This window comes from Salvelinus alpinus, chromosome 4 (genome assembly GCF_045679555.1).
Source record: "Salvelinus alpinus chromosome 4, SLU_Salpinus.1, whole genome shotgun sequence".
Lineage (NCBI taxonomy): Eukaryota > Metazoa > Chordata > Actinopteri > Salmoniformes > Salmonidae > Salvelinus > Salvelinus alpinus.
The window spans coordinates 45,640,208-45,666,813 of NC_092089.1; the positions used below are offsets into that span (position 1 = coordinate 45,640,208).

Consider the following 26,606-nt stretch of genomic DNA (forward strand, 5'->3'; position numbering starts at 1 on the left):
AGGATTCATCTGGAAGTCTAAATACTAGTCTTTATTCATTTACACAATTTGACAAAAGGGGCACATTCTCTCCCTTCAAGCAATTTTGTCCAGACATGAATATGAAAAAGCAGTTGCATTGTGTAGGGTTGCACCTTGACTCAAGTTGGTTGAGTGCCCTTCACTTCTTTCCACATTCTGTGATGAAATATTAGTAATTTGACTCAGGCCATGTCCGAATACCCATACTTGCATCCTAAATATTTCGAGTATGCAACATTTTGAAAATCAAGTATACTTTAAATACCCAGATGTCATCCTTATTTCAGCTTTGACAACCAGATATGGGGATGTGCTACCAAAATTACCAAATAACATGAAACAATGCAATTGTGCATGACGCATTCTCAGTATGGGAAAACAAAGTTTTATAGTATGCAATTTTTAAAAATCAAGTATGGTTTAAATGTTACTCATTTCAGCTCATCTAGTAGAATTCGATGCACATTTTTCCACAATGCATTGGAAGAGGTGGGCTGCGAGTGATTGGCTACTTAGACCTAGGGCCAAACAAAATTAGGCAACTTAATTAGGAAGATGCCAAATAGCAACGCTTCTGCGGTGGTTTTCAAATGTAATGTAGGCCAAGTAGTTTTTGTTCTCTTTAAAGTGATCATGAGTGTTGCATCATAGGCTACATCTTTTGAAAACATTTTTTTTTACACAAAGTTAATCTGTTCTCATTAAAGTGTTGTTCTGATGTTGTTCCCAATTATCAGTGCTTTAGTTTTATGTTGCTGTCCAGCAGTTTTGAATTTGCAATGCACCTGACTAAGTTTTTTTGTTGTCGATTTCAACATTTGAAAAGTTTTGGTGTGTGTACTAGGGTATTTGATTTAATTTCTATATGCACTTGGCTTTCACTAAATATGTTAATGAAACAAAAACCAGATTTAAGTGCCTTTGAACAGGGTATGGTAGTAGGTGCCAAGTGCACTGGTTTGTGTCAAGAACTGCAACGCTGCTGGGTTTTTCAGACACGTTTCCCATGTGTATGGTTCACAACCCAAAGGACATCAAGACAACTATAACTCCATTACTATTCTATTCAGACGGTACGTGCAAAATAGTTTGCGACAATGTGTACATAGTATGCAGTTGAAGTATGTACTACGCTAGTATGGATATTCAGACACAGCTACTCACTTCTAAACTTACACTCAAGTCCTTGAGCACCAATGAGTAAGGGTGTAAACTCTGAACACAACACACAGTTTTAGAGGTGTCCTTGGTTATGGAAGGGTGCACTCAGTCTCTTTGTCGCTTGTCGGCTGCTTCAAAGCCATCAGTACCAGGTTTCGGGGAGAGAACGCAGGGTCAAAGAGTGGCACCAGCTGACTCTTTATACCTACACCAACAATCAAGCAATAACAAATAACACCTTTACTGTTAGCACTGGGCCCACAAAAAATGATGTATGGAATCCAGATACAATATCAGTATACATTAAGATCTGATAATACACAGTCTCTGTACATTTCCTCACCTTTCTCCTGCAGGTATAGCATCCTGTCCAGCAGCACCAGTGTCTCCACCACCGGTGCCAGTAGCAGAGCCAGGCTGAAGTAGACCACCACACGACCCTCCTGCCTCAGCATGGCCTCCACTCTGCAGGTGTCCAGGGGCAAGTCAGGGGGCAGGCCAACGCGGGGCAGACCCAGACGGGCATACCTGTGGGTACATGGTGAGAGGGGGTCAGGGGTACATATAAGATAGATGATCATGTTTGACCTAAAGGCGATATAGAGAGAACGCAGATATTGAATTCCTAAATGTGATCATCAAAATTATCATTATACACAAGGATAATACCAAATCGAGTCTGAGACATATGCAAGGATATATTTCTTAAGTTTGCATCCTAGGCCTCCCGGGTGGCGCAGTGGTCTAGGGCACTGCATCGCAGTGCTAGCTGCGCCACCAGAGTCTCTGGGTTCTCGCCCAGGCTCTGTCGCAGCCGGCCGCGACCGGGAGGTCCGTGGGGCGACGCACAATTGGCATAGCGTCGTCCGGGTTAGGGAGGGTTTGGCCGGTAGGGATATCCTTGTCTCATCGCGCTCCAGCGACTCCTGTGGCGGGCAGTGCGCGCTAACCAAGGGGGCCAGGTACACGGTGTTTCCTCCGACACATTGGTGCGGCTGGCTTCCGGGTTGGAGGCGCGCTGTGTTAAAGAAGCAGTGCGGCTTGGTTGGGTTGTGCTTCGGAGGACGCATGGCTTTCGACCTTCGTCTCTCCCGAGCCCGTACGGGAGTTGTAGCGATGAGACAAGATAGTAATTACTAGCGATTGGATACCACGAAAATTGGGGAGAAAATGGGAGAAAATTAAAAAAATATATATATATATATAAAAAAGTTTGCATCCTAACATACAGTGAAAGCTGCTGCCTAATGATACAGACTGAAGAGGTATGGATACAAACTTGGGTAAACACTCACTCTGTAAAGGGTAGTAGATGTGCTTTCTTTATTGCCTGGACTCCCGGCCTGCGCAGCTCTGGCTTCGCCTCCCTGATAACTGTCTCTAGGGTTGCCCGATAACAGTGCATCCTTAGCAACCCACTCTCCTCCCGCAGCCTGTGCATGTAGTCCTCTATGGCGTGACACGCCCCCTCCCGCGCTTTATAGGACAGCTGGTGTCCCGGCAACCCCTGCACCCAGGAGCTCATTGGGTAGCCAAACTCTGAGTGAGATGCCTCACTGGTGGGCAAAGGGGATAGGGGAGGGGCTATGAGGCCAGGGGGGTTGGGGTTCTCACTGGTGGTGATCTTCATGTAGCAGCACGCCACTGAGGTGATGCCGCGAACGTGAGGGCAGCTGGCAAAGTGGCGAAGGAGGGTGGCACTGAGGTCCCCGCAGGCATGGAGGCCTGTTAGGATAAAATCTGGACATCCCTGCCCCTCTTCTACAGGGCAGACAACATCTTCTGTGGATGAACTCTCTTGGCAGAGTGAGTGGACATATGGGCCTTGCCCGGCTTCAGTCTTGCAGAGACGTTTTGGAAACGAGAGTGAGCTAGACCGGGGTTCATGTTTTACACTAGTAAAAGAGTTTGTACATGTATTGTCATTATTCTTGAGTGGGGATGCAGCCTGGCCATTGTCTGAACAACCCAGGGATTCTGCAGTCAACACAGGCTGGTCTCCGTGCCCATGTTGCTGATCAGCTTCTGATATGAACTCCCGCTGTCTCTTCTTACTGGGTCCAGCCGGAGCGGTCTTATCCTCACAGACACATTTACCATTTCCTACCTGCTTGACGAAGTCTTTCCATGATGCTTTGGGGTTGACCCAGCCAGCCACATGGCAGGGTGAGGGGCCAGATCTAGAGAGCGGAGGTCCATTCTGAAAGAGTAAGAGCAGTATAAATATTTAATTCTTCATTACATTGCATATTAGCAATATTCACCTAATTGCTTAATAACTCTGGTTTTACAAAAAATGCCTAGTATGAGCCAATAAACTGTGCCTTTCTTGCACTTTACTGAGCGTTCTGGTGCATTACCTTCCTCTGCCTCTCCTTCTCCAGCGTCCACAGAAGCTGTCCATCATATTTGGATGCCATGGAAACTAGAGTGGAATCAGCCTCAATTCCAGTCACAGACAGACCAAGCCCAAACGACAAGAAACGAGTCAAATGGCCCTAGGGAGACCAGTAGGGATACACAATCATATACCGTGACAAATCTCATTGTTAGGCAGATTACAAAAAGTTATATTGTGTGACACCTAGGTCTGATAACAAGACTGAATATTAGGTTACCTGTCCAGAACCCACATCCACCACACTATTGCAGTCTGTCAGGTCACACAGCTGCTTCACCAACTGTGGAGAGAGATGAACAGATCAGTATCAACAACAACTGAAATGCTTATTTGAATCAGCAGCATATATAAAAAAGTAGTATGCACATCTATATATATGCAAATGAGGTATGCACATCTTTACCGTGCCCAGACTCCGGATCTCATGCTGCTTCTTGGGTTTCACATGTTTCCTAAATATGTGTCCCAGCAGTGAGCTCTGACTCTTGTTCTCCAAGAACTCCTCTGGCTTCAGCATGCCCACTTCATGTCCCCGCTTGCCCTGGGGTGTCCTGGGGAACGTCAGGGCATGCGCGGTGGCCCGGAAAGCCAATAGTGAAAGAGGCCATACACAAGAGTAGCTGAAATAAAAAAAGTACAATTGTATAAGTTATTTCAAACTGTTTTATGATATAGAATCCAATTCAAATTGAACGAATACACTGGTATGACTGAATACCTTCGATTCACATTCAATCTGTCCAATAGGAGGTCAGCTATTTGTGGGGGTGACAGGTCACAGAGGATCTGTTGCCATCTGGTAGGCAATGTAGCCCATAGATCCTCACTGAAGAATTCCTATGGCAGGAGAAAACATGATCAATAACACATTAATTGAAGAGTAGCTAGAGAAATCGATTCAGGGGCCCTTTGATCCAGGGATCAAGCTTAATACGAGGTGTAGGGTGAAGTTGCCTCTAGACGCTGACCTTTGGTCAGTTTAGCATTTTTCCAAATAATGGTTTGGGTCAGGCTTGAGGGAGGGGAAGTTAAACCTAGATCTGTAGGGGAAACTTCAACCTGGAGCGGAGGACTCGAGACTTGATAGCAGTATATCACGTGATCATCTTATACTCAAATAACCTTATAAAAACCTGCAGCAGCGTAACGTAAAAAACAGAAATATAATGAGTTGCTTGCTACGTACAATTATGAAGGAATCGGAGATGTGTTTGTATGTCGACAGAAAATATGTAAGATTTCTTGCCAACTCTCTTTGCTGCTCTGCTGAAAGTGTCGGTGAGCACATCATTCGACCGTCGCATCGGCAACTGATCGGTTATAATGTGTGAACATTAAACATTTCAACAATACACTATTACAACCGAGTGAAAGAGTGTTATATAACGACGATAAGAAGCTCTTCCTCACAACACGACCTCTGAACCGGAAGTAGTCGACTGTTTAGCTGCTAAGGATGTCGTATCATGGTGCTATGTTTATAGGTCGGTGTATATGTGTAATTTGTTGTATAACGCTGATTTCTGCACCATATTTTCAGGACACAATATGAGTTTAGACATACAGTTAAATTAGTCTGTCTGGAGAATAAAGTTTAATTCCTAGCTAGCTAATGTTCGAGTCGCTGTTTCGAATAGCTTAGCATCAGAGCTAGCTAGTATTACTGTAGCTAGATAGTAAGCTAGCCAAGGACCCAATGCTAGCTCGCCTAAGCCGTATTTTCTACTGTAATATCATCCTAACAGCTATCTATCAAGCTAACATTTACACTACACGGATTACACATACTTTTCGAAAATACCTCATACTTTTCAAAATACCTCAATACCTTAATTGTGGCTAGTTAGTTACGTGGCCTCAATGTGTTTCATGCTAAGCTAGTAACGTTACCAAACTAGCTAGATTATAAAAACAGCGAACTAGCTGGCTAGTTAACTTCTTTGTTTGTCATGACTAGAATGTTTTCCCAAAATTTCAGACATACCAGCTGATTTTTTAACGTAAATCTATTTTCTTTTTGTCCAGGTATCACAATACCGCTTCAATTGATGTCATGACAATTGGGTCAGAATGACATTTGATTAAAACAAATATTTGTACCTAATTTTGCACAGCAGTGAAGGCCTTTATGTCCAGTTGGAGGGAGTGGGACGTCAACAGTTTTAATCCAAGAACAAACCTAGCCCCAGCTGAGGAAGATTCCCCTCCAAGATGTCGGACATGATGTTAAACCTGGACTGTTCTGGCAGCAGTGGACCCTGTAAGGACTCATCGGGAAGCAACAAACACAAGGCATTTATCGACAGGCGGCGACTCTTGGAGAAAAAGGGTTACCTCAACAAGAAGCAGAACCAGCACTATCAAAGACAGGGGAATAAACATCAGGGCCCACCTCCCAGGGCCAATCGGCAGTCTCAACCCAATGCTGCACACAACAAAAGCTCTGCTCACACTCAAAATACTCACAGTAAAAGTTCATATCACATACCCAGTTCAGAGCATGCCAGAGGTGTTGCTTCCAAGCCTGCATCATCCACAAGCAGCTCAACATCCTTGACCATTACTGTGAAGAATTCCACCAATCCTGAGCAATCCACTTCGACTATCACCCCGGGGCACCAACCCCCACCCACCAGGGCTGTTGCACACTGCGCCCCTGTCCCAAGAGGGTCAGCCCCCTTTTGTAACCCCCTGAAGTACCTCGCCATGGACTGTGAGATGGTTGGCACGGGCCCCAAGGGTCGCAACAGTGAGCTGGCACGATGCAGTATTGTCTCCTATGATGGAGACGTGGTGTATGACAGGTACATCAAGCCCACCAACGCAGTCACTGACTACCGGACTCGTTGGAGTGGCATCTCCTGGCATCAACTGGTCAAAGCCATGCCATTTCAACATGCCAGGAAGGAGGTAAGAAGCCTCCTGGAGGAGAATGTTTGAAGGAGGATGAAAAATGTATTTTTTCCATCGAAAAGGACCTATGAGCATATCAAATTTGGTGTCAAATGAAAGCAAAGAATATATTTGGGGGAAATGAAGGCATAGATACATTTTTCATATTTTGATATTAGCAATGGCTTTGATTTCTGGATAAACAGATGGAAAAGGGGCCTTAGAAAACATATACCAAAAAAAGTATTTAAAAGGTATCAGAAATACATCAAAACATAGTAATGTAAAGACCCCTGCCAATTATTATCAACACTTATATTTAGTTTTGGGTAAGTTTTTTTTACCTCCTGTAAGTTTAATAAATATTGCCTTGTAATTCCATTACCAAAAGCCCACATGTTTAAAATATTTTCAGGATAATGAAAGTTCACAGAAGTAACAAGTAATGGTAGACCTACCAATAAGTTATAGTGATTTTACTGACATAAATGTTGTTTATGAATTATTAGGTGATTCAAACTCATAATTATGTTACCAAATGGTTAACGGAATTACTCAAAAAATCAGTTACGGAATTACTGCAACTGAATTGTCTACAATGGGAAATCATAAGTCACAAAGTGTTAAAACAGTCTGGATAAGCCTCACTCTCTCACCATGAATCGGTGTCATTCATTTTGAACTGGGCTGTTATGTTTCACTATATTGGATCACTCCAATATATTGGTATCACTCCGTGGCGGAGGGATACATCTGAGGTGAGGATTTACAGATTTTCTCCAGTGTACACCTGTGTCACGGCTGGGGTCCGCCCCTATATATAGACCCCATGGCCGCGACATGTTCTCTTTCATTTTCTCGGCGGATGTCGGTATGGTTTGAAGTACAAACTTTCTGAAGTTCGCTTGGTAAGTCACTAGTAAGTGTAATATCTTGTGTGGAAGTATACTCACTGGCTGTTTGCAGCCTGGAGCAGCTGGCCACATGGCCAGACCCGCCTCTTGAGTGCTCTGCTCGTGGTTGATCTGTATCTTCCGCCCGTGGTTTGTCGTGCTTGTGTTTCGTTAGCGTTACACTACGACTCCGTGTGCATCAATATATTGGTGGCTCTTGCTGCCACAAACTGTAATTTACCTTACACAACTTGCCGACTGACTTGTTCTATGTGTGTGTTGTGAATTGCTTTAGCATGCCGCTTCTCTGTTAATTATCTTGCAGTTTTTTTTTTGTTCTTTCCCCTGCAGAGTGCGAGTATTATCGAACACTACGTTGAGACATTAACTTTGGGGTTACTCCATATGGTGCTGTTTTTACTGCTTGAATATTAAACCGGTAGGTAATGTTGGAGTAAGACAAATAAATCAATCCATTACCTGGTTGCTGTTTTTTTTGTTTGCCTGTTTTTCCCACTGGGGTCTTCCCCTGTGTTTGCAGAGGTACTGGGTAATTTATCCCTCACAGGGTTCCTATTCCTCCAAGCGGGTCACGACATAGCTCTCCCAGGGTGTCAGTGGCCTTGTTGGCTTGGCTGAGCTTATGGCTTCCCTTTGTGGCAGGTGTGATGGTGGCATCCCCCTGGGGATCCTCATACCTTGTGTATGCACTGCCTGGGTTTGAGCCAGCGGAGAGGGCAGTGCAGCGCCCTACTGGATGCCTGTTTTGTGTGGTGTTCTCAGAGCGCCTGGCGATTGGAGGCCATGCGCGAGTGGGTCAGCCAGGCTTGGGCTCAGGCTGGGGACGAGCTCCCTCCCCCAGGAGCCCCTAACAGGGGGAGCTCCCTCCCCCTGTTAGTCTGGGCCCAGTACCCCTCCCAGGAAGTGTGGCCAGAGCCACCGCAGGCAGAGCTGGGACCACCTTGAACGGAGGGCGCACGCCCTGCGTCAGGAGGTTGATAGCTTCGGTGGCGGCAACAGCTGTTCCCTGTTGGCCAGTGATGGGCTGTTCCCGGGGGACAATGCTGGCACTGTTCACCACCGTGAGACAGGCCATCGCCCCCAGCTGCTCGAGAGGCTATGAGGAGCCTACTCACTTGGATAGCCACTGCACTGGACATCAACTGGTGGACAGTGATGACTCTCAATCTGTCCCCATCTCTGCTAAGTTCCGCGAGGCCTTGCAGGAGAACTGGGCTACTGCCAGGACGGAACCCCCAGAGTCTTTGATGCAGGCTTGAAAGCCACATATGGGTCTCTTTGCTCTCTTGACCGCCTTACCAACGTGGCCATGCTTCTGCCTACGAGAAGGGTTCAGGCGATCCATCTTGCCTTGACCACTTTCTGCAGAGGCGGGTGGTATCCGCCCTGACCTGCCAACGCCTGTTGGACTTGCTGACGGCGGCCTCGTTGCTGATTCCCCTGGGCCTGCTCCATCTCTGGCCTTAGTCAATAGTGGTTCAACTTCCACCGGCTGCACCCAAAGCACCACCGTCACTGCCAGCTGCGGGCCTCAGGGCATTGTTGAGGTGGCGCTGTCGCTCTTTTCTCTCAGGTGGGGTGGAGATGCTGAGGATGTGCCGCCGGGAGCTGGTTGACACCGACGCCTCCCAGATTGGCTGGGGGGGTGTGACCAAGGGCAGGTCGGCCAGCGGCTGTTGGCTACCCCCTTGGAGCAGCAGGCACATCAATACACTAGAGCTCTGAGCTGTACTGCTGGCCCTGCGGTCTTTCCTTCCACATCTGAAAGGAAGACGTCCTGGTGAGAATGGACAACGCCACAGTGGTGGCTTACATCAACCATCAGGGTGGACTGAGGTCCCACCGCCTCAATCTTACAGCACGGGAGCTCCTTCTCAGGGCTGTCTAGCGTCTCTACGCGCAGCACACGTACCTGACATCCTGAGTGTGGCAGCGGATATGCTCTCGAGGGAGGCTCCGCCACCTTGGGACTGGAGTCTACATCCCCAGGTGGTGCAGCACCTGTGGGGCAAGTTCGGGAGGGCTCAGGTGGACCTGTTTGCCTCCCAGGAGAATGCACACTTCCCCCTGTGGTACTCCATGTCGGAGCCACCAGGGCCTCTGGGCTTGGATGCTCTGGCTCACAATTGACCAGGGCTGGAGCTTTATGTATTCCCCCCTTTTCCCCTGATCCAGGCTGTGCTGGACAGGACCAGGATGGCAGAGCATCGTCTGCTTCTGGTGGCCCCATACTGGCCCAGACAACCCTGGTTCAGCCTTCTCCTGTCCCTGTTGTCTGGGACATCTTGGCAACTTCCCCTGAGACTGGTGTCTCTGCTGTCTCTGCTGCCTGCTGTCTCAGGCTGGGGGATCTCTGTGGCATCCAAGGCCGCACCGCCTCAGTCTGTGGGCGTGGCCACTGAACGGCACCAATGATCCATGTTAGGACTACAGGAGGGTGTAATGAACACCATGCAGAGCGCAAGGGCGCCGGCTACAACCGCAGCATACCAGTTGCGTTGGCGGTTCTGCTCTTAGTGCACTGGTATTGAGGTTGTGCCCGAGTCATGCGGGGTGCAGTATGTCCTCCAATACCTGCAGTCTCGCTTGGATGAGGGCTTGACAGCCTCTACACTGAGCGGGTATTTGGCCGCTATATCTGCCTGCCGTTGGGTGGATGGACAGGCCAGTGGGGCGCCATCCCTTGGTCTCCAGGTTTATGAAGGGGGTTCGTCACCTGCGTCCAGCTAGGACCCGCTCAATGGCGATCTGGATGTGGTCTTGGCAGCTTTGGCAAAGCCGCCTTTCGAACCGTTGGAGCTTGCCTCCCTGAAACACCTCTCCATGCTCTTTCGGTAAATTCTGAGTGCTACCGGATTGACCCCGGGGGAGTCCGCCCCAACCCTTCATTCCTCCCGAAGATTCTGTCAGACAGGCATGTGAACATCCCTTTCACCCTGCCTGCTTACGACCCCCCCCCCCCCCCCCAGCAGTTGCACGGTCAGTGAGAACAACAGATCAGCTCTTTGTCTGCTATGGTGAGAGAGTCCTGGGGGCTGGGGCTGGATCGTGGCCCCGATTACTGCCAGTGCTGGGATCTGTGGTGGCACATTCAACACGAGGTGTGACTGCGACTGTAAATCTATTCTATTTGGACCTTTACTTTACTAAACATGACCATGATATCATTTGATCTCTTATTTGTATTCCATCCTCCTATAGATTCTAAAGATCCTTGCAGGAAAGGTGGTAATAGGGCATGCTGTCCACAATGACTTCAAATCCCTAAGTTACAATCACCCTGCTGTCTTAACGCGGGACACCTCCCGCATTCCTCTCCTCAACCAGAAGGCTGGTTTTCCAGAGAAAGATGTTGCCTCACTGAAAAGACTCACCAAGGCCCTGTTCAACCGCAACATCCAGGTGAGAAGAGACTTCTGATTGAAACAGGATTGATTTGAATATAATCTACAGTGATTCAGTCTGGGTTGTTCTAGTCTCAACAAAAGTAGTAAGCTAATAAACCTCTTATTGTGTAGCTTATGTTATTTTGTAGTAAGAAGAAATTCCCCTTGTGTTCTCAGACTGGGAAGAAGGGGCACTCGTCTGTGGAGGACGCCAAAGCCACCATGGAACTGTACAAAGTTGTGGAGGTGGAGTGGGAGAGGACCTTAGCCTCCAAATAAAAAAAAGCCAGTTAAAGCCTGTATGGACTGAACTGGTGAACGGGTTGAGAGATGGTATGGACGTATCATTTTTAACATTCAGAAATCACTATCAGGTCTTCCACTTCTCACCTCAGCCACTTTTGTCTATTTTTCTACTTCTGTAAAAAAAAAAAATTGCCTTCAGGGTTGCAGTTTATGGTGGATAACCTATGCCACAAGATGGCAGTCCTCTGCCACAGGTGCAGTCTATTTTCTCGGTTTAATTACTGAATTTCTAATACAGTACTGTGATACATTTTTTTTGCTTTGAATTGTCTAGAGTTATTTGTTCAGACACTTCTAATTTTATATATTCAATTGTTAACATACAGTATCTCAGTACATGTTCATTTTGACAGGTGAAAGTAAAATCGATTTTAATGCAACTGCAGTATAATGATGAAATTGGTTTTAAACAAGCATTGTAATGGCAAACATGGGGGGGGGGGAAATAAATAAATGACCATTGCAAACTTTTAAGCCTACATTACTTATTGATAATAACCATTAGAGGCAATTGTATGTCTGTCCAGGGACTTGAGATTGAACAGGGGTTTCTAGAATCTTTCTTGAAGGGTTCTTGTGAAAGTAGACTGTGGTCCTATTGACTCACAACTGTTACCAAGACACCATTCAACACAACAGTGTGCCAGACTGGTGTGATTAGACTACAGCCCCAGTAGTCATTAAACAAACATCATACATTGTCCTCCAGTTTCATTTCAGTGGATAATTTAGCGACGCATTAGCTTAATGGCAATACTCAATTAAAAGCATTTGTGTCAAAACTAAAAAAGATTTCACCTGGAAATCCCATTGATTCATGTTGCTGTTGACATCTGTTGGGGCTGACTGTGAACTTATACTTCAGTGCCCCGGTCAGGGTGTGAACTCTGCTACTGCCTTTGGCTGTTCTGTTTTCCCCCTCCTTCTGTGAAGACCTATGCTAGGTATTCAAAGAGAACCGTTCTGTTCTTCTCATGTCAGCCTTGGCCTAACCTCTATTGACCGAGCAGGCAACTGAAAACCACGGTATCGCCACCGCTTGTGCCAGAGCTCCTGATGGCTAAATCCAGGACATTACACCTTCTTTCCAGAATGTATCAGTGATTCTGAGAGGGCACGCCACTCTATGCCAGTCTTCCAGGCTGCCACCCATTCACTGGTTATGTGGACCCTTGTTTTATCTTGACTCTTCACAACTATCCACTGAGGTTAAAAGACAATTCATTTCACAAAATAATCTTTGACTTGTTGGAGCTTTTCATCGTTTCCTCTTGTCAGATGGTTTTTACAATTTCATGTCAAGGAATAAATTGTGTCTCATGCATATTCACTGTTAACTCCTCTCCCACTTGTGTAGGCACCGCAAAGTGGACCTTTACAAATGGCAGAGAAGCCTGAGCTCTAAATTCTGCCACAAAATGCCTGTAGGTGCCGTGCAGAGAAGTCATTGCGTAAGGTTGAGAGATGACCTTCTACCAAAGCATTCATCAGTGACACAGCTGAAGGTTGCAGCCTGTGAGATGAGCCAAACAGGTTCTCATTAATGTTGATTTGAAAAGGCAGTAAAGTATTACAGCAGTGGAACAATCGGGTCAGTGATCAGATTTAATCGCAGGTGGAATGCATGTCTTTGTGCCATGAAGGGATATAGCTGAATGAATTGGGAAACGTTGCCTGGAATGAAAGTATGTCCAGAGCAAGTTAAAGTTGTAACCTACATGTGTTTTCTACAATGATGTTTTGGCCCTCACATCATTATCAATTTATAACATTGACGTGGATGGTCGCAATAACCAATAATGAACTAGACTGGGGGTGGGAAGTGCATGGCGAAAATATCGGGCGACTCTCTGAGCCAGCCTACAATCATATCCATGCCTCTGGGCCTGCAGTCCAACAGCGGCGTCCGTTCCACTGGCTTCCCAGCACCCATGTTGACCATCCCGCACCATGCCTATATGTTAAATTCCTTCACAGCCTGCCACTCGGCCGCAACTGTCAGCTGAGCAAGGCTATGAACAAAGCAGTATTCACCCTCCCCTCTTATCAAGACCTCTTGCTCAGCACTACTATTATGCTACACCCACTTTTCAAATTTCTGTCTGTTTATACCGTTGGACCATTAAAACCTCTGTGGGTGGCCAGCATCCACCCTCTGTCCACAAGTGGTGAGCATAGCAGACATGAATCATGACTCTGACTCTGCAGCCTGTCCACGAGAAAGCAAGGTCCTGCTTTGTGTCTAGTTGGAAATCTGTACATAATCGCTTCCCACGTAATTTCAACCTGTATCATGTGTTTGACTTTTATAGGAAACTGGGTTAACTCTGATAGCTGTGGAAGGACAAATAGTTCCTCCACACACTAATATTGTTGTGCAAGTAATCCAATACAGGTCTTGATGAATCGCATAGAGATTTGTTAAATTGGAAACTGAAATTGCATAAACATCCAAATGGAACTCAAAGCAATGTGATTGTGACACTTTGTTTGGCCTTTCATGTTGTCGACAGGTTGAGCAAAAACATCTGCTATCATCCACGTTAGTCAAGATTATCCCAGATTACTAACCCTTAATTAATCCCTTTGTGCAGGGGCACATAATGAGGATAATGTTAGATTGTTCTCCGTTAGCTGTTAACCCTCAGTCTTGCATGAATTGCTAATTTCTTGAATTGCTAAGCCTTGCAATATTTCAGGGGAGCTTGTAGGAGGAGTATTTTAATGAAGATTCCCTCTCCTTTTTATCAGTGATCAGCGATGGCCATATTCTTCATGACAGGCAATGAATAGGCCTAATCAAATCACCATATGTTCTCTTCTCACTGAATTTGCAGCATGGAAACAAATAATTTGTTTGGTTGATCAATTTAAACATTTATGCATGATTGCTCTAAATAAAACTGAAAGATTGAAAAACCAGCAGACTGAAGTGCTGTTATCTTTTAATTGTAGTATAGGTAACTGGAGTATGTGAATGGGCGCTGCTGGTAGCCTATAGGGCTCTATTGTAGTCCCACTTCAGCATTCTCAGTGGTGCCCTCTGCTGCAAGATGGTGTGGGATCATGCGCTTCACATGTGTTGCTTATCGGACCGCAAAGCATCCTGAGTCCTGCTTTGACACACTGACTTGCAACTTTGAATTCAGGCTATTGACTTCTGATATTATTTCCCCGTAAAGTGATTCCTTCAAACTGCATCTTTGTGAGTGATTGATTTGTCTTTTCGTTATCCCCTCCACATCCCCCTTTCTCCATTATCCCGCAAATGGGAAAGTGTTCTTGGTCGGAGGAAGAAAGTGGGCTGTTCAAGATTTTGGTGTGCATAATTCTCTGCCCCCCAATCCCTCTTTACTTTGCTTCCTTCGCTGGCGGACGGAGCTCAAGTCGTTCTTTAGCTTTTTCAATTCAACATGGGGAATCCTAGTACCTGACAACTCATTGTCTAATTTCATTCAAATTTTGGTTGGAAAATATTTATTAGAAGTTGCACCTGTCGAGTCTGCTTCAAAATACGAAGGTACACAGAAAGGATCATTTGAGTGCGTCATTTAAATGAGGTAGGTGATGGATTTGTAAATCATTTATTTTTGGCATGTCCTTGATAAATATAAGAATAGATTTCTGTCGCAAAATAACACGTTTTGTTCATCAATTAGCCAACAAATGTTTTTCGTTGTATAAGTCAAACATAAAATCCTCAATACATTTTGCCATAATTAGAGCAAATTAGAGACATTTTCGAAAAACGTTTTAAACAATACAGCCTTTTTTTTCGTCAAATATATAATTTAAATATTTTCTATCACCTCTTTTATCCTACTGTTATTGCTATTCTGTAGGTCAAAATGAAAATTTTATTAAAGTTTTTTGATATAAAGTTATTATAACTTACCCTTGAACCCACAATCTTAATTATTCAATGTAAAATAACATTTTCCTCATGCATTGTTTGCTGAGCACAGTTAAGCAGGATCCAGACAGATTGTACCTGCTACAGTGCTGTGTAAGGATTCCCTCCAAACTGATTTTATGATCAAACTGATTTTATTAAGTAAATCATATGGAGCATGGGGCAATGCACACTGTTGTTGCAGGTCTACTTGTACCTATAGAAATATATGTTGTACTGTACTCCAAACTGGCTACATATGGACATTCTGTGACAGGGAATAAAGCTTATTTTCCCCAACCAACTACTGAATTGACATTAATACCAGTGGCTTTGTTTAAAAAATATTGATTAAGGGAAAATGGGAAACCTAGTCAGTTGTACAACTGAATGCATTCAACTGAAATGTGTCTTCTGAATCAGAGAGGTGCAGGGGGCTGCCTTAATCGACATCCACGTCATCGGCGCCCGGGGAACAACTGGGTGTCAAAAGCTTGGACCTTTTGATGCCAGTTGCTATTTGAGTGGGCTAACACAGGTGTTTTGTGGAATGGCAATGTTTAGGCTATTTCAAGTGATTGGGTTCCACGCATGACATCTCAGTGTTGATTTATCAACACTTCTGTTTCTAAGTTGATGTTGTCGTTTTGAAAGAACTAACATCGACCCATACAGTACGTTAACCTAGTTTAGTACTATGCCCCAATCAGGACCTGTCAAATACGTCAACAAGCAACAACATGTATGTCAACAAACCTTGTACTTTTACATGGAAAAGTGGAACTGTAAACATTTACGTTTGCGTGTGAGAGAGCACCCCAAGCCCAGTCTGGCCCCTGGATGTACTCATTACTCAGGCCCCAGGTAGGGACAGCCATGAGGAGCTCCCTGAAATATGAAGAGAGGTGTGAGGTGAGCAGAGAGGAAGTGACACGCATGGCCTACCCAAGTGGACTCTACTGTATGGAGTGGAGGGAGAGAGGGGGCACGGTGAGTGCATGACAGCGCTCTGCTGTTCAAGAAAGAGAGAATAATTAACTTATTTTTGTCAGTTTGAAACTTTTTCATTTGAATATTCAGCCAACCAGTCACCAGAGAAACGAGTAGCAGGTCTGTATCATAATATATGCCGTTTAGCAGATACTTTTATCCAAGCGACTTACAGTCATGCAAGCATATACTGTATTTTCGTATGTGTGGCCCTTGTGGGAATTGAACCCACAAACCTTGGCTTAGCAAGCACCATGCTCTACCAACTGAGCCTCACAGGACCACTATTATTATCTCTTCCATAAAGAAAGTAGAGGCATATCAGAATAAAGGTGCACTTTGATGACACTTAGCTGAGTTTTAACAGGGCCAGATAATGCCCTTAGTTGTCAGCCTGACGTTACTGGTCTCCTAATCATGTCCCTATGTACAATCAAGTAGCTATATCCTCCTTGCAGCCAGACTGTCAAGACAGACGCTTTGATGCTGTGGTATCTGGGTTATTCTTCTCAGTTTGACTAACCTTGCAAATATGACTGTCCATTGCAAATGTGATATCACTGGTTTCTAAATAGGTCATCGCACCATCTTTGTGTTGTTGACTGACGAGAGTGGACTGATTTGGTGTACTGCTGTGAGAGTTGCCACAGTTTGCCTTGACAGTCTCCCATAAGCCCTTAAAGCGCTCAGAAGACCTACATTTCTGCCTAGTCAGCCCGTGGCACAGGCTACAAATGGGCCAAGGCCCCTGCCCCCCCATCCACCTCCATGAGTCAGTTCCTTTGGCTGGAGTGGCTAACGGCTAAAGCTAATAGCAATATGGCTAATATCACTCCTCAGCTGGACCTTCTGTTGTGTCCTGCCCTGCTGGAGGGGCACTGCTGAATCACACCAAAGCTTCCTTCCTGCTGACTTCCTCTCTCTGTTTCTCTCCTCTCTTAGTGCACTCTGTACAGTTTTGTCCCCCTATCTCTCTGTCATAGCCCCTTTCTTTCTCATCCCCCCCCCCCCCCCCCCCCCAACTTTGCTTCCTGCCAGCCCGGGCCTGTGAGGGGGTATGGGTTGCCCCTAGAGATGGGCAGATGGAGTCATACGAGGTAACGCGAGAAAGGATTGGAGGGTGGGCGTGGTGGTGGGGTGGAACGAGGCCGGGTAATGGAGGGTGGCAGACTGGCAGAGGTGGTGGTGGGTGTCGAAAATGACTAGGACAGCTGGTGTTTGATAAGCTACAGAGGAGAGAGACTGTGGGTCAGGTGTGTGCGTTCATGTTCACAGTATCTCATTCTATTTGACCATAAAGAGTTACATAAGCCAAAATATAAATAATCTGTTACTAACCCTCATTGATTCAGTTCAAGAAAGCATAAGTCCACTTACAGAGGTACTTCCACACTTCCCACCACCATCATCCCCATCACCAACACTGTATACTGCAGTCCATCAGCCTGAAATTACCTTTCTTGGTCAGACCACGGTGAAGTCATTGGTTATTCCAGCCACTTGTGATGCATGTCTAAGCACTTCTGAGGTTGCCTGGGATGCGTCCTCCCCTCTCTCTCTCCCCAGAGGAAGCCCTCTCCCTCTCTCCTTGGAGTATGGAAATGTGGTTGTGGCTAAGGGCCATGTGCCCAACACAGCAGGGAAGAAAACGTGTGTGTGTGTGTGTGTGTGTGTGTGTGTGTGTGTGTGTGTGTGTGTGTGTGTGTGTGTGTGTGTGTGTGTGTGTGTGTGAGAGAGAGAGTTTGGCGGTATGAACAAAAATCCATATCATGATACATTTACTGAATTATCATGATAAGTTGAACGGCAACTTAATGTGCACTAGTTATTTTTTTAATGTTACACTTAAAACTACTACTACCTCTTTCAATGTTGTGGCTACCATTGTCCCGTTTCATTTCAAACTTCACATTTCTCTAGTAAAGGCTACTTATCATTATTTTCGATAGCAGTAAAATGCCCTCAAGAAACGGTTGGTTCGGTCTGTATCGATAATTTGGGGGTTTATTGTCCCAGCTCTAGTGTGTGTGTGTGTGTGTGTGTGTGTGTGTGTGTGTGTGTGTGTGTGTGTGTGTGTGTGTGTGTGTGTGTGTGTGTGTGTGTGTGTGTGTGTGTGTGTGTGGATGTTTTGGGGGTTGGGGGAAATGAATACATATCAATGCTGTCTGCTTATATACTTCATTAACAGTCATAGGATTGAGGAAGATTGAATGGAGGGTAATTGAGGAACTGTACAAAAAAGACTTCATTTTCCTAGAAACCGGATCTGAGACAAGTAGGAGAGGGAAGACTGCCAGGATGACGGTTAATTTGCTTGTCCACATTCTCACAATCTACTGTTATGGATACTGCCACAGATCCATCAGCTCCCCAATTTCATTTCAACCGACAGTTATGATGTGGATGATTTGCCCAATGATTTTCTTCACGGGTTCGAGACAGTTTCGTTCATGTGCAATTTACCCACTTCTATCATCACCACTCCTCTCTACGGTATTAGTAGAGATCACACTCTAACAACCCCCATGTTGACTAATGGATTTACAGTTTATGTTATGCAATAGGTCACTGAACTTCAAACTTAGAAAACATAGTTTTACATGGGAACTTTGGGTAATTGATCATTAAGCGCAGTCGGATTACTACAAAACCAACAATAATTTCTGCCTTGATTTCGAGTTAATTTAGTTCTTCTTGACCTAATTCCAGTTCCTGATGTGATTTTCCACAATATCAGGATTCTATATAAAAGTGAAGCAACAATCCAGACAGGCAATGTAGTGTATAGGTTGAGATTCTGTTCCTCTAACCTCATCACTGGTTGCTTGTAAAACCTCTTGTAAAAAATAATAAAGGGTCTGGATGTGACTTTTACAGTTATTCGGCAATCTACTGTGGGCTGTCAGTAGACATTTCCAATTTAGCAGAATCATCACTTCCTCCTTAGACAAACTTTAGGACATTAAGACATTTGAATTACAGGGCTATATCTGCAGATAGAATAGTCATTATAAAGATAATTGGCCTGATGATACATGAATGCCACCTACAGTACTACATAGTTTAGGTTAAATAAATAATTCACATTGACTATATAGCCGAAGTTAGACTTGCATTTGAATAAAGGCAATGTACTGTACACTGAGTGTACACAACATTAAGAACTCCTGTTCTGGCCATGACATAGACTGACCAGGTGAATCCAGGTGAAAGCTATGATCCCATATTGACGTGTAGACAATCAGTGTAGATGAAGGGGAGGAGATAAGTTAATTAAAGAAGGATTTTTAAGCCTTGATAAAATGAAGACATCGATTGTGTATGTTTGCCATACAAAGCGTGAATGGGCAAGACAAAAGATTGAAGCGCCTTTGAACGGGGTACGGTAGTAGGTGCCAGGCGCAGCGGTTTTTGTCAAGAACGGCAACACTGCTGGGTTATTCACGCTCAACAGTTTCCCATGTGTATGAAGAATGTTCCACCACCCAAAGGACATCCAGCCAACTTGGAACACTTTTGACACCTTGTAGAGTCCATGCCCCGGCGAATTGAGGCTGCTCTGAGGGCAAAAGGGATCTGATCAATAATAGGAAGGTGTTCCCTAATTGTGAGTGATCACTAAAGCACCCAGTGCACTGGGTTTGCAGCATGACTGCACAGTTCATTCACCAACACATCCAGTGGGTGGGGGGACTCTATTCACGTTACATTTTTACACCCTTTAAGAAACGCACTGCTTATTTGAATACACCGGCCTGCTCAGAATGGGTAATGTGGCGGTCCTATCGAGTCAGTGGGGGAAATGTGTAGCTGTGTCTGTGTGTCTTTGGTGCGTGGGTAATGTTAATGGGGTGGGGGTGGTTGGGATTTAACATTTAGGTTGCTAAAAGGGATATAACGATGATAAAGCAGTGGAGTTGGAATTAAGGGCTTTGTGCCATGCCATCCTGGGGGAATTTGGGGGACATCAGAATTCTGCTCACACTCGAGAGCTCCCAAAGTCTGACTCATGCCAGCTGGATAACACCAAGGCCACACAGACAGTTACTGACTAACACACTCTAGTTGACTGATGCAAAAAGGCACATGCAGTACACAGCTACTTTACACACACACACACACACACACACACACACACACACACACACACACACACACACACACACAATCTGACTAATGACACTCCCTGACTTAAAGAGATTTCTATACACATGCAAAACACAAAACCCCACAAAGACATATCCATAGACTCATCAATTTACTTATTGGAAGCTCAACAAAATTCTGCAGAATTAAAGAACAATTCCTCACACTTGTCATACAAATCAATTTGTCAAAATGAAGAATGAATATTTGTTATTTCAAAAGAACTTCAGCTTGATCAGGACTGACGTTGCATGTGATGGATTAACACACCATCCTATCCGTTCTCAAGGTCTCTGCTAAATGACAGCGCGGATGTCTTAGCCACGGTTTTTACTTTAGAGGCTGAGGTGGTTGGTGAAAGCTGGCCACTTGCCACTGTCTAGTAATATTCTCTGAGGTTGATGAATGACTGTAAGCATGAGTCAATATTTGTATATGTCTTATCTTGTCTCCAGGTATCCAAAGAGGCCACAGGACCCTCTGAGAGTTATTAAGGGAGTCATCCCTACCTCTTTTCCTCATTCTCACTTTCTCTACAGTACTTCTCCATTTGTCTATTAAGCTTTCACAATAATGATAATGTCTTTCTCTCTTTGTGTCTCTCTCTCCCCCCCCCACCTCTCTATTTCTCTCTTTGCAGATTGGAGATGCTCCTGTCTTTGCTGCTGTGTGTCATCTGTCCGCTCGTCCTACCGTCCTCCTCTACCCCCAGCCAAGCCTCAGGTGCGTGACTAGCCTCCGTCAGTCCCGGCTATACTGACATCCATTCAATGATCTATGACCTTTGACTTCTAAGGGTATAGGGGCACTTTCTAATCACTCCCCGATCATTCATCGTTTTTGCTGACACACACACTCTGGAAACTATTTGAGAAGGTGTGACTTTAACAGCAAAAATCAAGGTTAACTGATGTGCCCAGGAAGTGTCTCATCCGGTATTTGTTTCAACAACACCATGACGGCAAATGGCAACTGGCAAGACTTTTAAATGGGTTCCAGACTTTAAAAAATAACATCAACTGCAGCCTGAGACACCCCCCCCCCCAATTGTTTTTAAAAGTTAAAAAAACTTTTTGACTGTTTAAAGTCAGCAATTTAACCCATTTATTCTGCACTCACCAGATGACTCCAGACTCCTACAGGTGACCATCCCTACGACCCCTCCCTTATCTGCCGTCTTGGGGGGCTCTCTTACCCTACCTTGCCTGGTGTCTCTGTCCCACCCGCCCCCCAACACGAATGGCCGCCACGCCGTCCTCTCCCTACCCAGGGTCAAGTGGAGCGTGCTGTCCCAGGGGCACGAGACTGAGATCCTGGTGGCCCGAGGGGACAGGGTGAAGGTCAGCGAGGCCTACAAGGACCGAGCCTCCCTGCTCCATTACGCTTCCTCCCCAGCCGACCTCACCCTGAGGCTGGATGGCCTGCAGTACAACGACTCTGGCTTCTACCGCTGTGAGGTGCAGCAGGGCCTGGAGGATGCCGATGGTGTGGCTCAAGTCAAGGTGAAAGGTGAGGCCGGGGGTTGGTGTCATAGATGTCGGGGATAAGCCAGAGTTCCTGACCTATGACAGTAACAACTCAGGAGTGTGTTTGTCAATGCTTGTATCTCAGCAGGCAGTGAGCCAGTCAGAATTGTCAGTCACAGGATGGCTCTAGGAGAGACAGAGAATGTCCTACAAAACACAGCATAGACACTGACTGTACATTACCACTTACACTGAGTGTACAAATCATTAAGAACAGCTGCTCTTTCAATGACATTGACTGACCATGTGAATCGAGGTGAAAGCTATGATCCCTTATTGATGATCCACTTCAATCAGTGTAGATGAAAGGGAATAGACAGATTAAAGAAGGATTTTTAAGCCTTGATACAATTGAGACATGGATTGTGTATGTATGCCATTCGGAGGGTGAATGGGCAAGACTAAAGATTTAAGTGTCTTTGAAAGGGGTATGGTAGTAGGTGCCAGGCGCACCGGTTTGTGTCAAGAACGGCAACGCTGCTGGGTTTTTCACGCTCAACAGTGTGTATGTGGGCCAGAACCCTTGTGGAGAGCTTTCGACACCTTGTAGAGTCCATGGCCCGACGAATTGAGGCTGTTCTGGTGCAACTCGGTATTAGGAACGTGTTCTTAATGTTCTGTACACTTATTGTACACTTCTGTCCCTTTATAATGTCATACAAATTCTGCTGAGATGAATTGGTTGTCCCACCCTATGCACCCAGCAGGTAATAGATGATGGATTGCCTGACCAGAGCAGTTTATAACCTCATGAATCAGATATAGCCTATGCTTGTGAATGTAGCTGTAGTTCACACAAAATACTGAATCTGAAATAACGGCAAGACTGTGGACCTTCAACAGGGGTGGTGTTCCACTACCGTGATGCTTCCAGTCGCTATGCCTTTACCTTTGCGCAGGCCCGGGACGCCTGTGAGGAGATCGGGGCTCACATCGCCACCCCAGAGCAGCTCTTGGCAGCCTACCACAGTGGCTATGAGCAGTGTGATGCGGGCTGGCTCTCAGACCACTCAGTGAGGTAAAGGCCAGGCAGATAAAAGACCACTGTAAATGTTCTCTCATATCAAGCGAGCGGACACAGATAGAGAGATGCTTTCATCCACTTCAATAGACTTTCCCCTTTGTTATAACAGTTGTATAACACTATGTAGTATCGACACTCTTCTCCACAGATATCCTATCCAGATGCCACGAGAGGGATGTTTTGGAGACATGGACGGGCATCCTGGAGTGAGGAACTATGGGCTGCTGGAACCTGATGAGCTGTACGATGTATACTGTTATGTGGAGAACATAGAGGGTAGGAAATTATGTTATTTATTGGAGTGTTTCGTGAATTTGATCAAGTGCAGATTATTACAAACGGACTTCTCCCTCCATACATGTATCTACAGGGGAAGTGTTCCATGGATCTGCCCCCCGAAGTTTCACCCTGTGGGAAGCTAAGGCCTATTGTCTGGCTCAGGGAGCGGAGCTGGCTACCACAGGTCAGCTGTATGCAGCCTGGAATGACGGACTGAACGCCTGCAGCCCGGGGTGGTTGGCTGATGGGAGTGTACGCTACCCCATTGTCACTCCCAGGGAGCGTTGTGGTGGAGGGGAGGCTGGGGTCAGGACTGTCTATCGCCATTTGAACCAGACAGGCTTTCCAGAGGCACACACTCGCCACGACACTTACTGCTTCCGAGGTAAGAGGTTTTGAAAGTTATGCTGGGCTTCAGTAGTGGCATCCCAACGCAGTTCCTACTGTATTCTAACTCATCCTCTGGCCTAACTTTGATTCATTGCCCTTGCATCTGACAGGCAACAGCAACACTCACACCGAATCTCCCCATGATTACCTGGCAACAGAGCCAGAGGACATCGGCCAGGACATTGTGACGCTGTTTGAGCCTCTGGAGGAATTCAGTCAGGTGACGGAGCAGGTGGTGAGCGAAGAAGCTCAGGGCTCCCTGACTACCCTCCCTATTCCAGAGGAGCAGCACCCATCAGAGCATATAGAGGAGCAGGGGGCTGTCCCTGGAGAGCAGTACCCAGAGCAGGGGGCTGTCCCTGGGGAGCAGTACCCAGAGCAGGGGGCTGTCCCTGGGGAGCAGTACCCAGAGCAGAGGGCTGTCCCTGGGGAGCAGTACCCAGAGCAGGGGGCTGTCCCTGGAGAGCAGTACCCAGAGCAGGTGGCTGTCCCTGGGGAGCACGGAGAAGAACAGGGGGTTGTTCCTGGAGAACACGGAGAGGAGCAGGGGGCTGTTACTGAGGAGGCATACATCAAGGAGGACGGAGAGGAACAGGAGGCTGTGCCTGGGCAGCACAGAGAGGAACAGAGGGTTGATCATGGGGAGCAGTACCCAGACCAGCCTGGAGAGGAGCAGGGGGCTGTCGATGGCCCGGGCCCTACTGTTGTCTATCACGAGGAGCTACCCTTTCCGGTTGAACCCCAAGACCCATTCACCCCCACATCCTTCCCCCAAGACCTGGAGCCCACAGAGGACACCTGGCAGCCGGTGAAAGAGGTCAGCAACCCAGAATCATATCAGCCTGCCCCTGAGGAGGCAAACTTAGATTCAAACTACCCAGTCACACCCTATGATGAGCTGAATGCAAACCCAACACTGTATCCACCTTCTCCCGAGACAAATTATGAATCAGGTGATCTTACAACTGCTCATAAAGACATTGGTAGCCCCGATCCCTACCAGCCCTCGTTAGAGTCAAACATGGAATCAGGAGAGCCCTCTATAGAGGGTGTACCAGGGACTGCTCTGGAGGCCCCCGTGCCCACCAGAGCATATGAGGAGGTGGACGGGTCCAATGATCCACATCCCATGCCTGGCACAACCCCTGAGAGTGGTAAGCCAACAGAGTCTCAGTATGGTATTTCAGAGGAAAGCCATATGCAAACAGAGATCACCCAGGAGACCGAACACTACACTTTTACCTCTGAGACCGCAGGCTCCAATGTATCAGGAGTTGAAGCCACTACTAGGTATGACAGCTCTCCAGAGGAGCAACTGGAAAGTGGGCTGCCCACACCTCCTGAGGAGGACCACTCCGGAGATGAGCATGCCATCCAGGTGGAGCATGTCATGGACACGGTCTACCCAAGCACCTCTTACGACCTCTCAGGAGGGTCTATCAGGCCTGAGGGAGCCATCGCTGGGGATGTCGAGGATACATCTGTATCTTCCACTTCACCTCACGAGGAAATGGAGCTCTTCCCTGACCAGTCCACCACTCAGCCTCCATACTGGGAGAACACACCTGAATACCGCCGAACCAACTCTGTGGACCACAGTGCCAGTGTCCTTCTCCCTGAGGAGCATACCACATCACTGGACTCATTGGTCATCCAGACAGGGGAGAACAGTGGCTCTGCTACTGCTGAGTCAGAAAACCTGGCTACCCTAAGCCCAGTGGAGATGGACCCCTATGTACTGATCCCTACCTCTGAATATGGTGAGTCCATAGAGAATCCTTTTTGTGTGTAAGTTTTTTTAGTTTTTTTTTACACTTTTCTTTATGTAATGTACTGAAGATTTAGTGCAGTAAATATTTAATGGTATTGAATGACATAAAAAGCATGAGCTGGCGCACCCCCAAAAAAGGTGGTGGAGGTGCTGACTAACGGCGAGTAAATCGTATTTATTTAATTTGATCTAACCTTTATTTTAAGTTGACTGAGAACACATTCTCATTTACAGAAACGACCTGGGGTATAGTTACAGGGGAGAGGAGAGGGATGAACGAGCCAATTGGAAGCTGGGCATAATTAGGTGGCTATGATGGTATGAGGGCCAGATTGGGAATTTAGCCACCGGGGTTAACACCCCTACTCTTACAATAAGTGACATGGGATCTTTAGTGACCACAGAGAGTCAGGACACCCGTTTAACGTCCCATCTGAAAGACAGCACCCTACACAGGGCACTATCCACAATCACTGCCATTGGGATACTTTTTTAGACCAGAGGAAAGCATGCCTCCTACCAAGCCCTCCAACATCACTTCCAGCAGCATCTGGTCTCCCATCCAGGAACCGACCAGGACCAACCTTACTTAGCTTCAGAGCCAAGACAGCAGTGGGATGGAGGGTGGTACGCTATAAAAGGCTATAAAATTATAGGCTATAAATGTTTGTTTGTTTTGTTTTTTTAAGAGAGTCGCACAGTCTATATACCAGCTCCAAGTAATTTATTGGATAAACAACCAACATTTCAGCATCACTGTGCCTTCTTCGGGGTAATGTCATGAATGCTTGAACGTGAATGTCTACATAACCCGTTTCAAGCATTCATGACATTACCTTGAAGAAGGCACAGTGATGACGCAACGTTGGTGGTTTACCCAATAAATGACTGGAAGCTTGTACAGTATATAGACTGTGCGACTCTCAAATCAAATCAAATGTTATTGGTCACATACACATGGTTAGCAGATGTTAATGCGAGTGTAGCGAAATGCTTGTGCTTCTAGTAATCTAACAATTTCACAACAACTACCTTATACACACAAGTGTAAAGGAATTAATAAGAATATGTACATATAAATATATGGATGAGCGATGGCCCGAACGGCATAGGCAAGATGCAGTAGATGGTATAGAGTACAGTATATACATATGAGATGAGTAATGTAGGGTATGTAAACATTATATAAAGTGGCATTGTTTAAAGTGACTAGTGATACATTTATTACATTTGAGTCAGTATGTTGGCAGCAGCCACTCAATTTTAGTGATGGCTGTTTAACAGTCTGATGGCCTTGAGATAGAAGCTGTTTTTCAGTCTCTCGGTCCCAGCTTTGATGCACCTGTACTGACCTTGCCTTCTGGATGATAGCGGGGTGAACAGGCAGTGGCTCGGGTGGTTGTTGTCCTTGATGATCTTTTTGGCCTTCCTTTGACATCGGGTGCTGTAGGTGTCCTGGAGGGCAGGTCGTTTGTCCCTGGTGATGCGTTGTGCAGACCTCACTACC

At 46.1% G+C, this 26,606-nt stretch overlaps 3 protein-coding genes across 7 annotated transcripts in view; 2 read left to right on the forward strand and 1 right to left on the reverse strand.

Annotated features, from left to right (window-relative positions):
- Positions 1-10: 10 nt before the first annotated feature.
- On the reverse strand, positions 11-6,480 carry LOC139573707 (methyltransferase-like protein 25B). 3 transcript variants are annotated; one of them, XM_071397475.1, is made up of 8 exons: positions 5,684-6,480; positions 4,302-4,420; positions 3,987-4,203; positions 3,801-3,863; positions 3,543-3,680; positions 2,478-3,382; positions 1,526-1,710; positions 11-1,387 (listed from the first exon to the last, which is right to left on the reverse strand). In XM_071397475.1, the coding sequence occupies exons 3-8, from the start codon at positions 4,098-4,100 to the stop codon at positions 1,272-1,274; spliced, it is 1,521 nt and encodes a 506-aa protein (XP_071253576.1). In that variant the 5' UTR covers positions 4,101-4,203; positions 4,302-4,420; positions 5,684-6,480; the 3' UTR covers positions 11-1,271. The 3 variants fall into 3 exon arrangements, with proteins under 3 accessions (XP_071253576.1, XP_071253575.1, XP_071253578.1); XM_071397474.1 differs by lacking the exon at positions 5,684-6,480 and adding an exon at positions 4,770-5,046; XM_071397477.1 differs by lacking the exon at positions 5,684-6,480 and adding an exon at positions 4,552-4,759.
- LOC139573705 (brevican core protein-like) overlaps positions 6,403-26,606 on the forward strand; it is a 29,023-nt gene continuing 8,819 nt past the window's right edge. The window contains exons 1-7 of one of the 3 annotated variants that reach the window (XM_071397470.1): positions 6,403-6,493; positions 20,750-20,832; positions 21,232-21,618; positions 22,479-22,653; positions 22,787-22,935; positions 23,030-23,323; positions 23,439-25,088. In XM_071397470.1, the coding sequence (XP_071253571.1) occupies positions 6,480-6,493; positions 20,750-20,832; positions 21,232-21,618; positions 22,479-22,653; positions 22,787-22,935; positions 23,030-23,323; positions 23,439-25,088 (2,752 nt within the window). In that variant the 5' untranslated portion in view covers positions 6,403-6,479. Of the gene's footprint in view, positions 6,494-14,144; positions 14,642-20,749; positions 20,833-21,231; positions 21,619-22,478; positions 22,654-22,786; positions 22,936-23,029; positions 23,324-23,438; positions 25,089-26,606 lie in introns of those variants that run through there. The other 2 variants (XM_071397472.1, XM_071397471.1) reach the window with 2 other exon arrangements.
- On the forward strand, positions 7,814-11,551 carry LOC139573710 (interferon-stimulated 20 kDa exonuclease-like 2). The gene is made up of 3 exons (XM_071397481.1): positions 7,814-10,490; positions 10,591-10,791; positions 10,908-11,551. The coding sequence occupies exons 1-3, from the start codon at positions 10,404-10,406 to the stop codon at positions 11,052-11,054; spliced, it is 435 nt and encodes a 144-aa protein (XP_071253582.1). The 5' UTR covers positions 7,814-10,403; the 3' UTR covers positions 11,055-11,551.

Excerpts from the sequence above, each read along its gene's own strand:
- LOC139573707 (XM_071397474.1), bottom strand. The coding sequence starts at position 4,874 with ATGATGTGCTCACCGACACTTTCAGCAGAGCAGCAAAGAGAGTTGGCA. Across the intron at positions 4,421-4,769 it reads TCTCCGATTCCTTCATAATT|GAATTCTTCAGTGAGGATCT; the intron begins GTACGTAGCAAG and ends CTCCTGCCATAG. Across the intron at positions 3,383-3,542 it reads AGAAGGAGAGGCAGAGGAAG|AATGGACCTCCGCTCTCTAG; the intron begins GTAATGCACCAG and ends TTACTCTTTCAG.
- LOC139573710 (XM_071397481.1), top strand. The coding sequence starts at position 10,404 with ATGGTGAGAGAGTCCTGGGGGCTGGGGCTGGATCGTGGCCCCGATTAC. Across the intron at positions 10,491-10,590 it reads GGTGGCACATTCAACACGAG|ATTCTAAAGATCCTTGCAGG; the intron begins GTGTGACTGCGA and ends ATCCTCCTATAG. Across the intron at positions 10,792-10,907 it reads TGTTCAACCGCAACATCCAG|CTTATGTTATTTTGTAGTAA; the intron begins GTGAGAAGAGAC and ends CTTATTGTGTAG.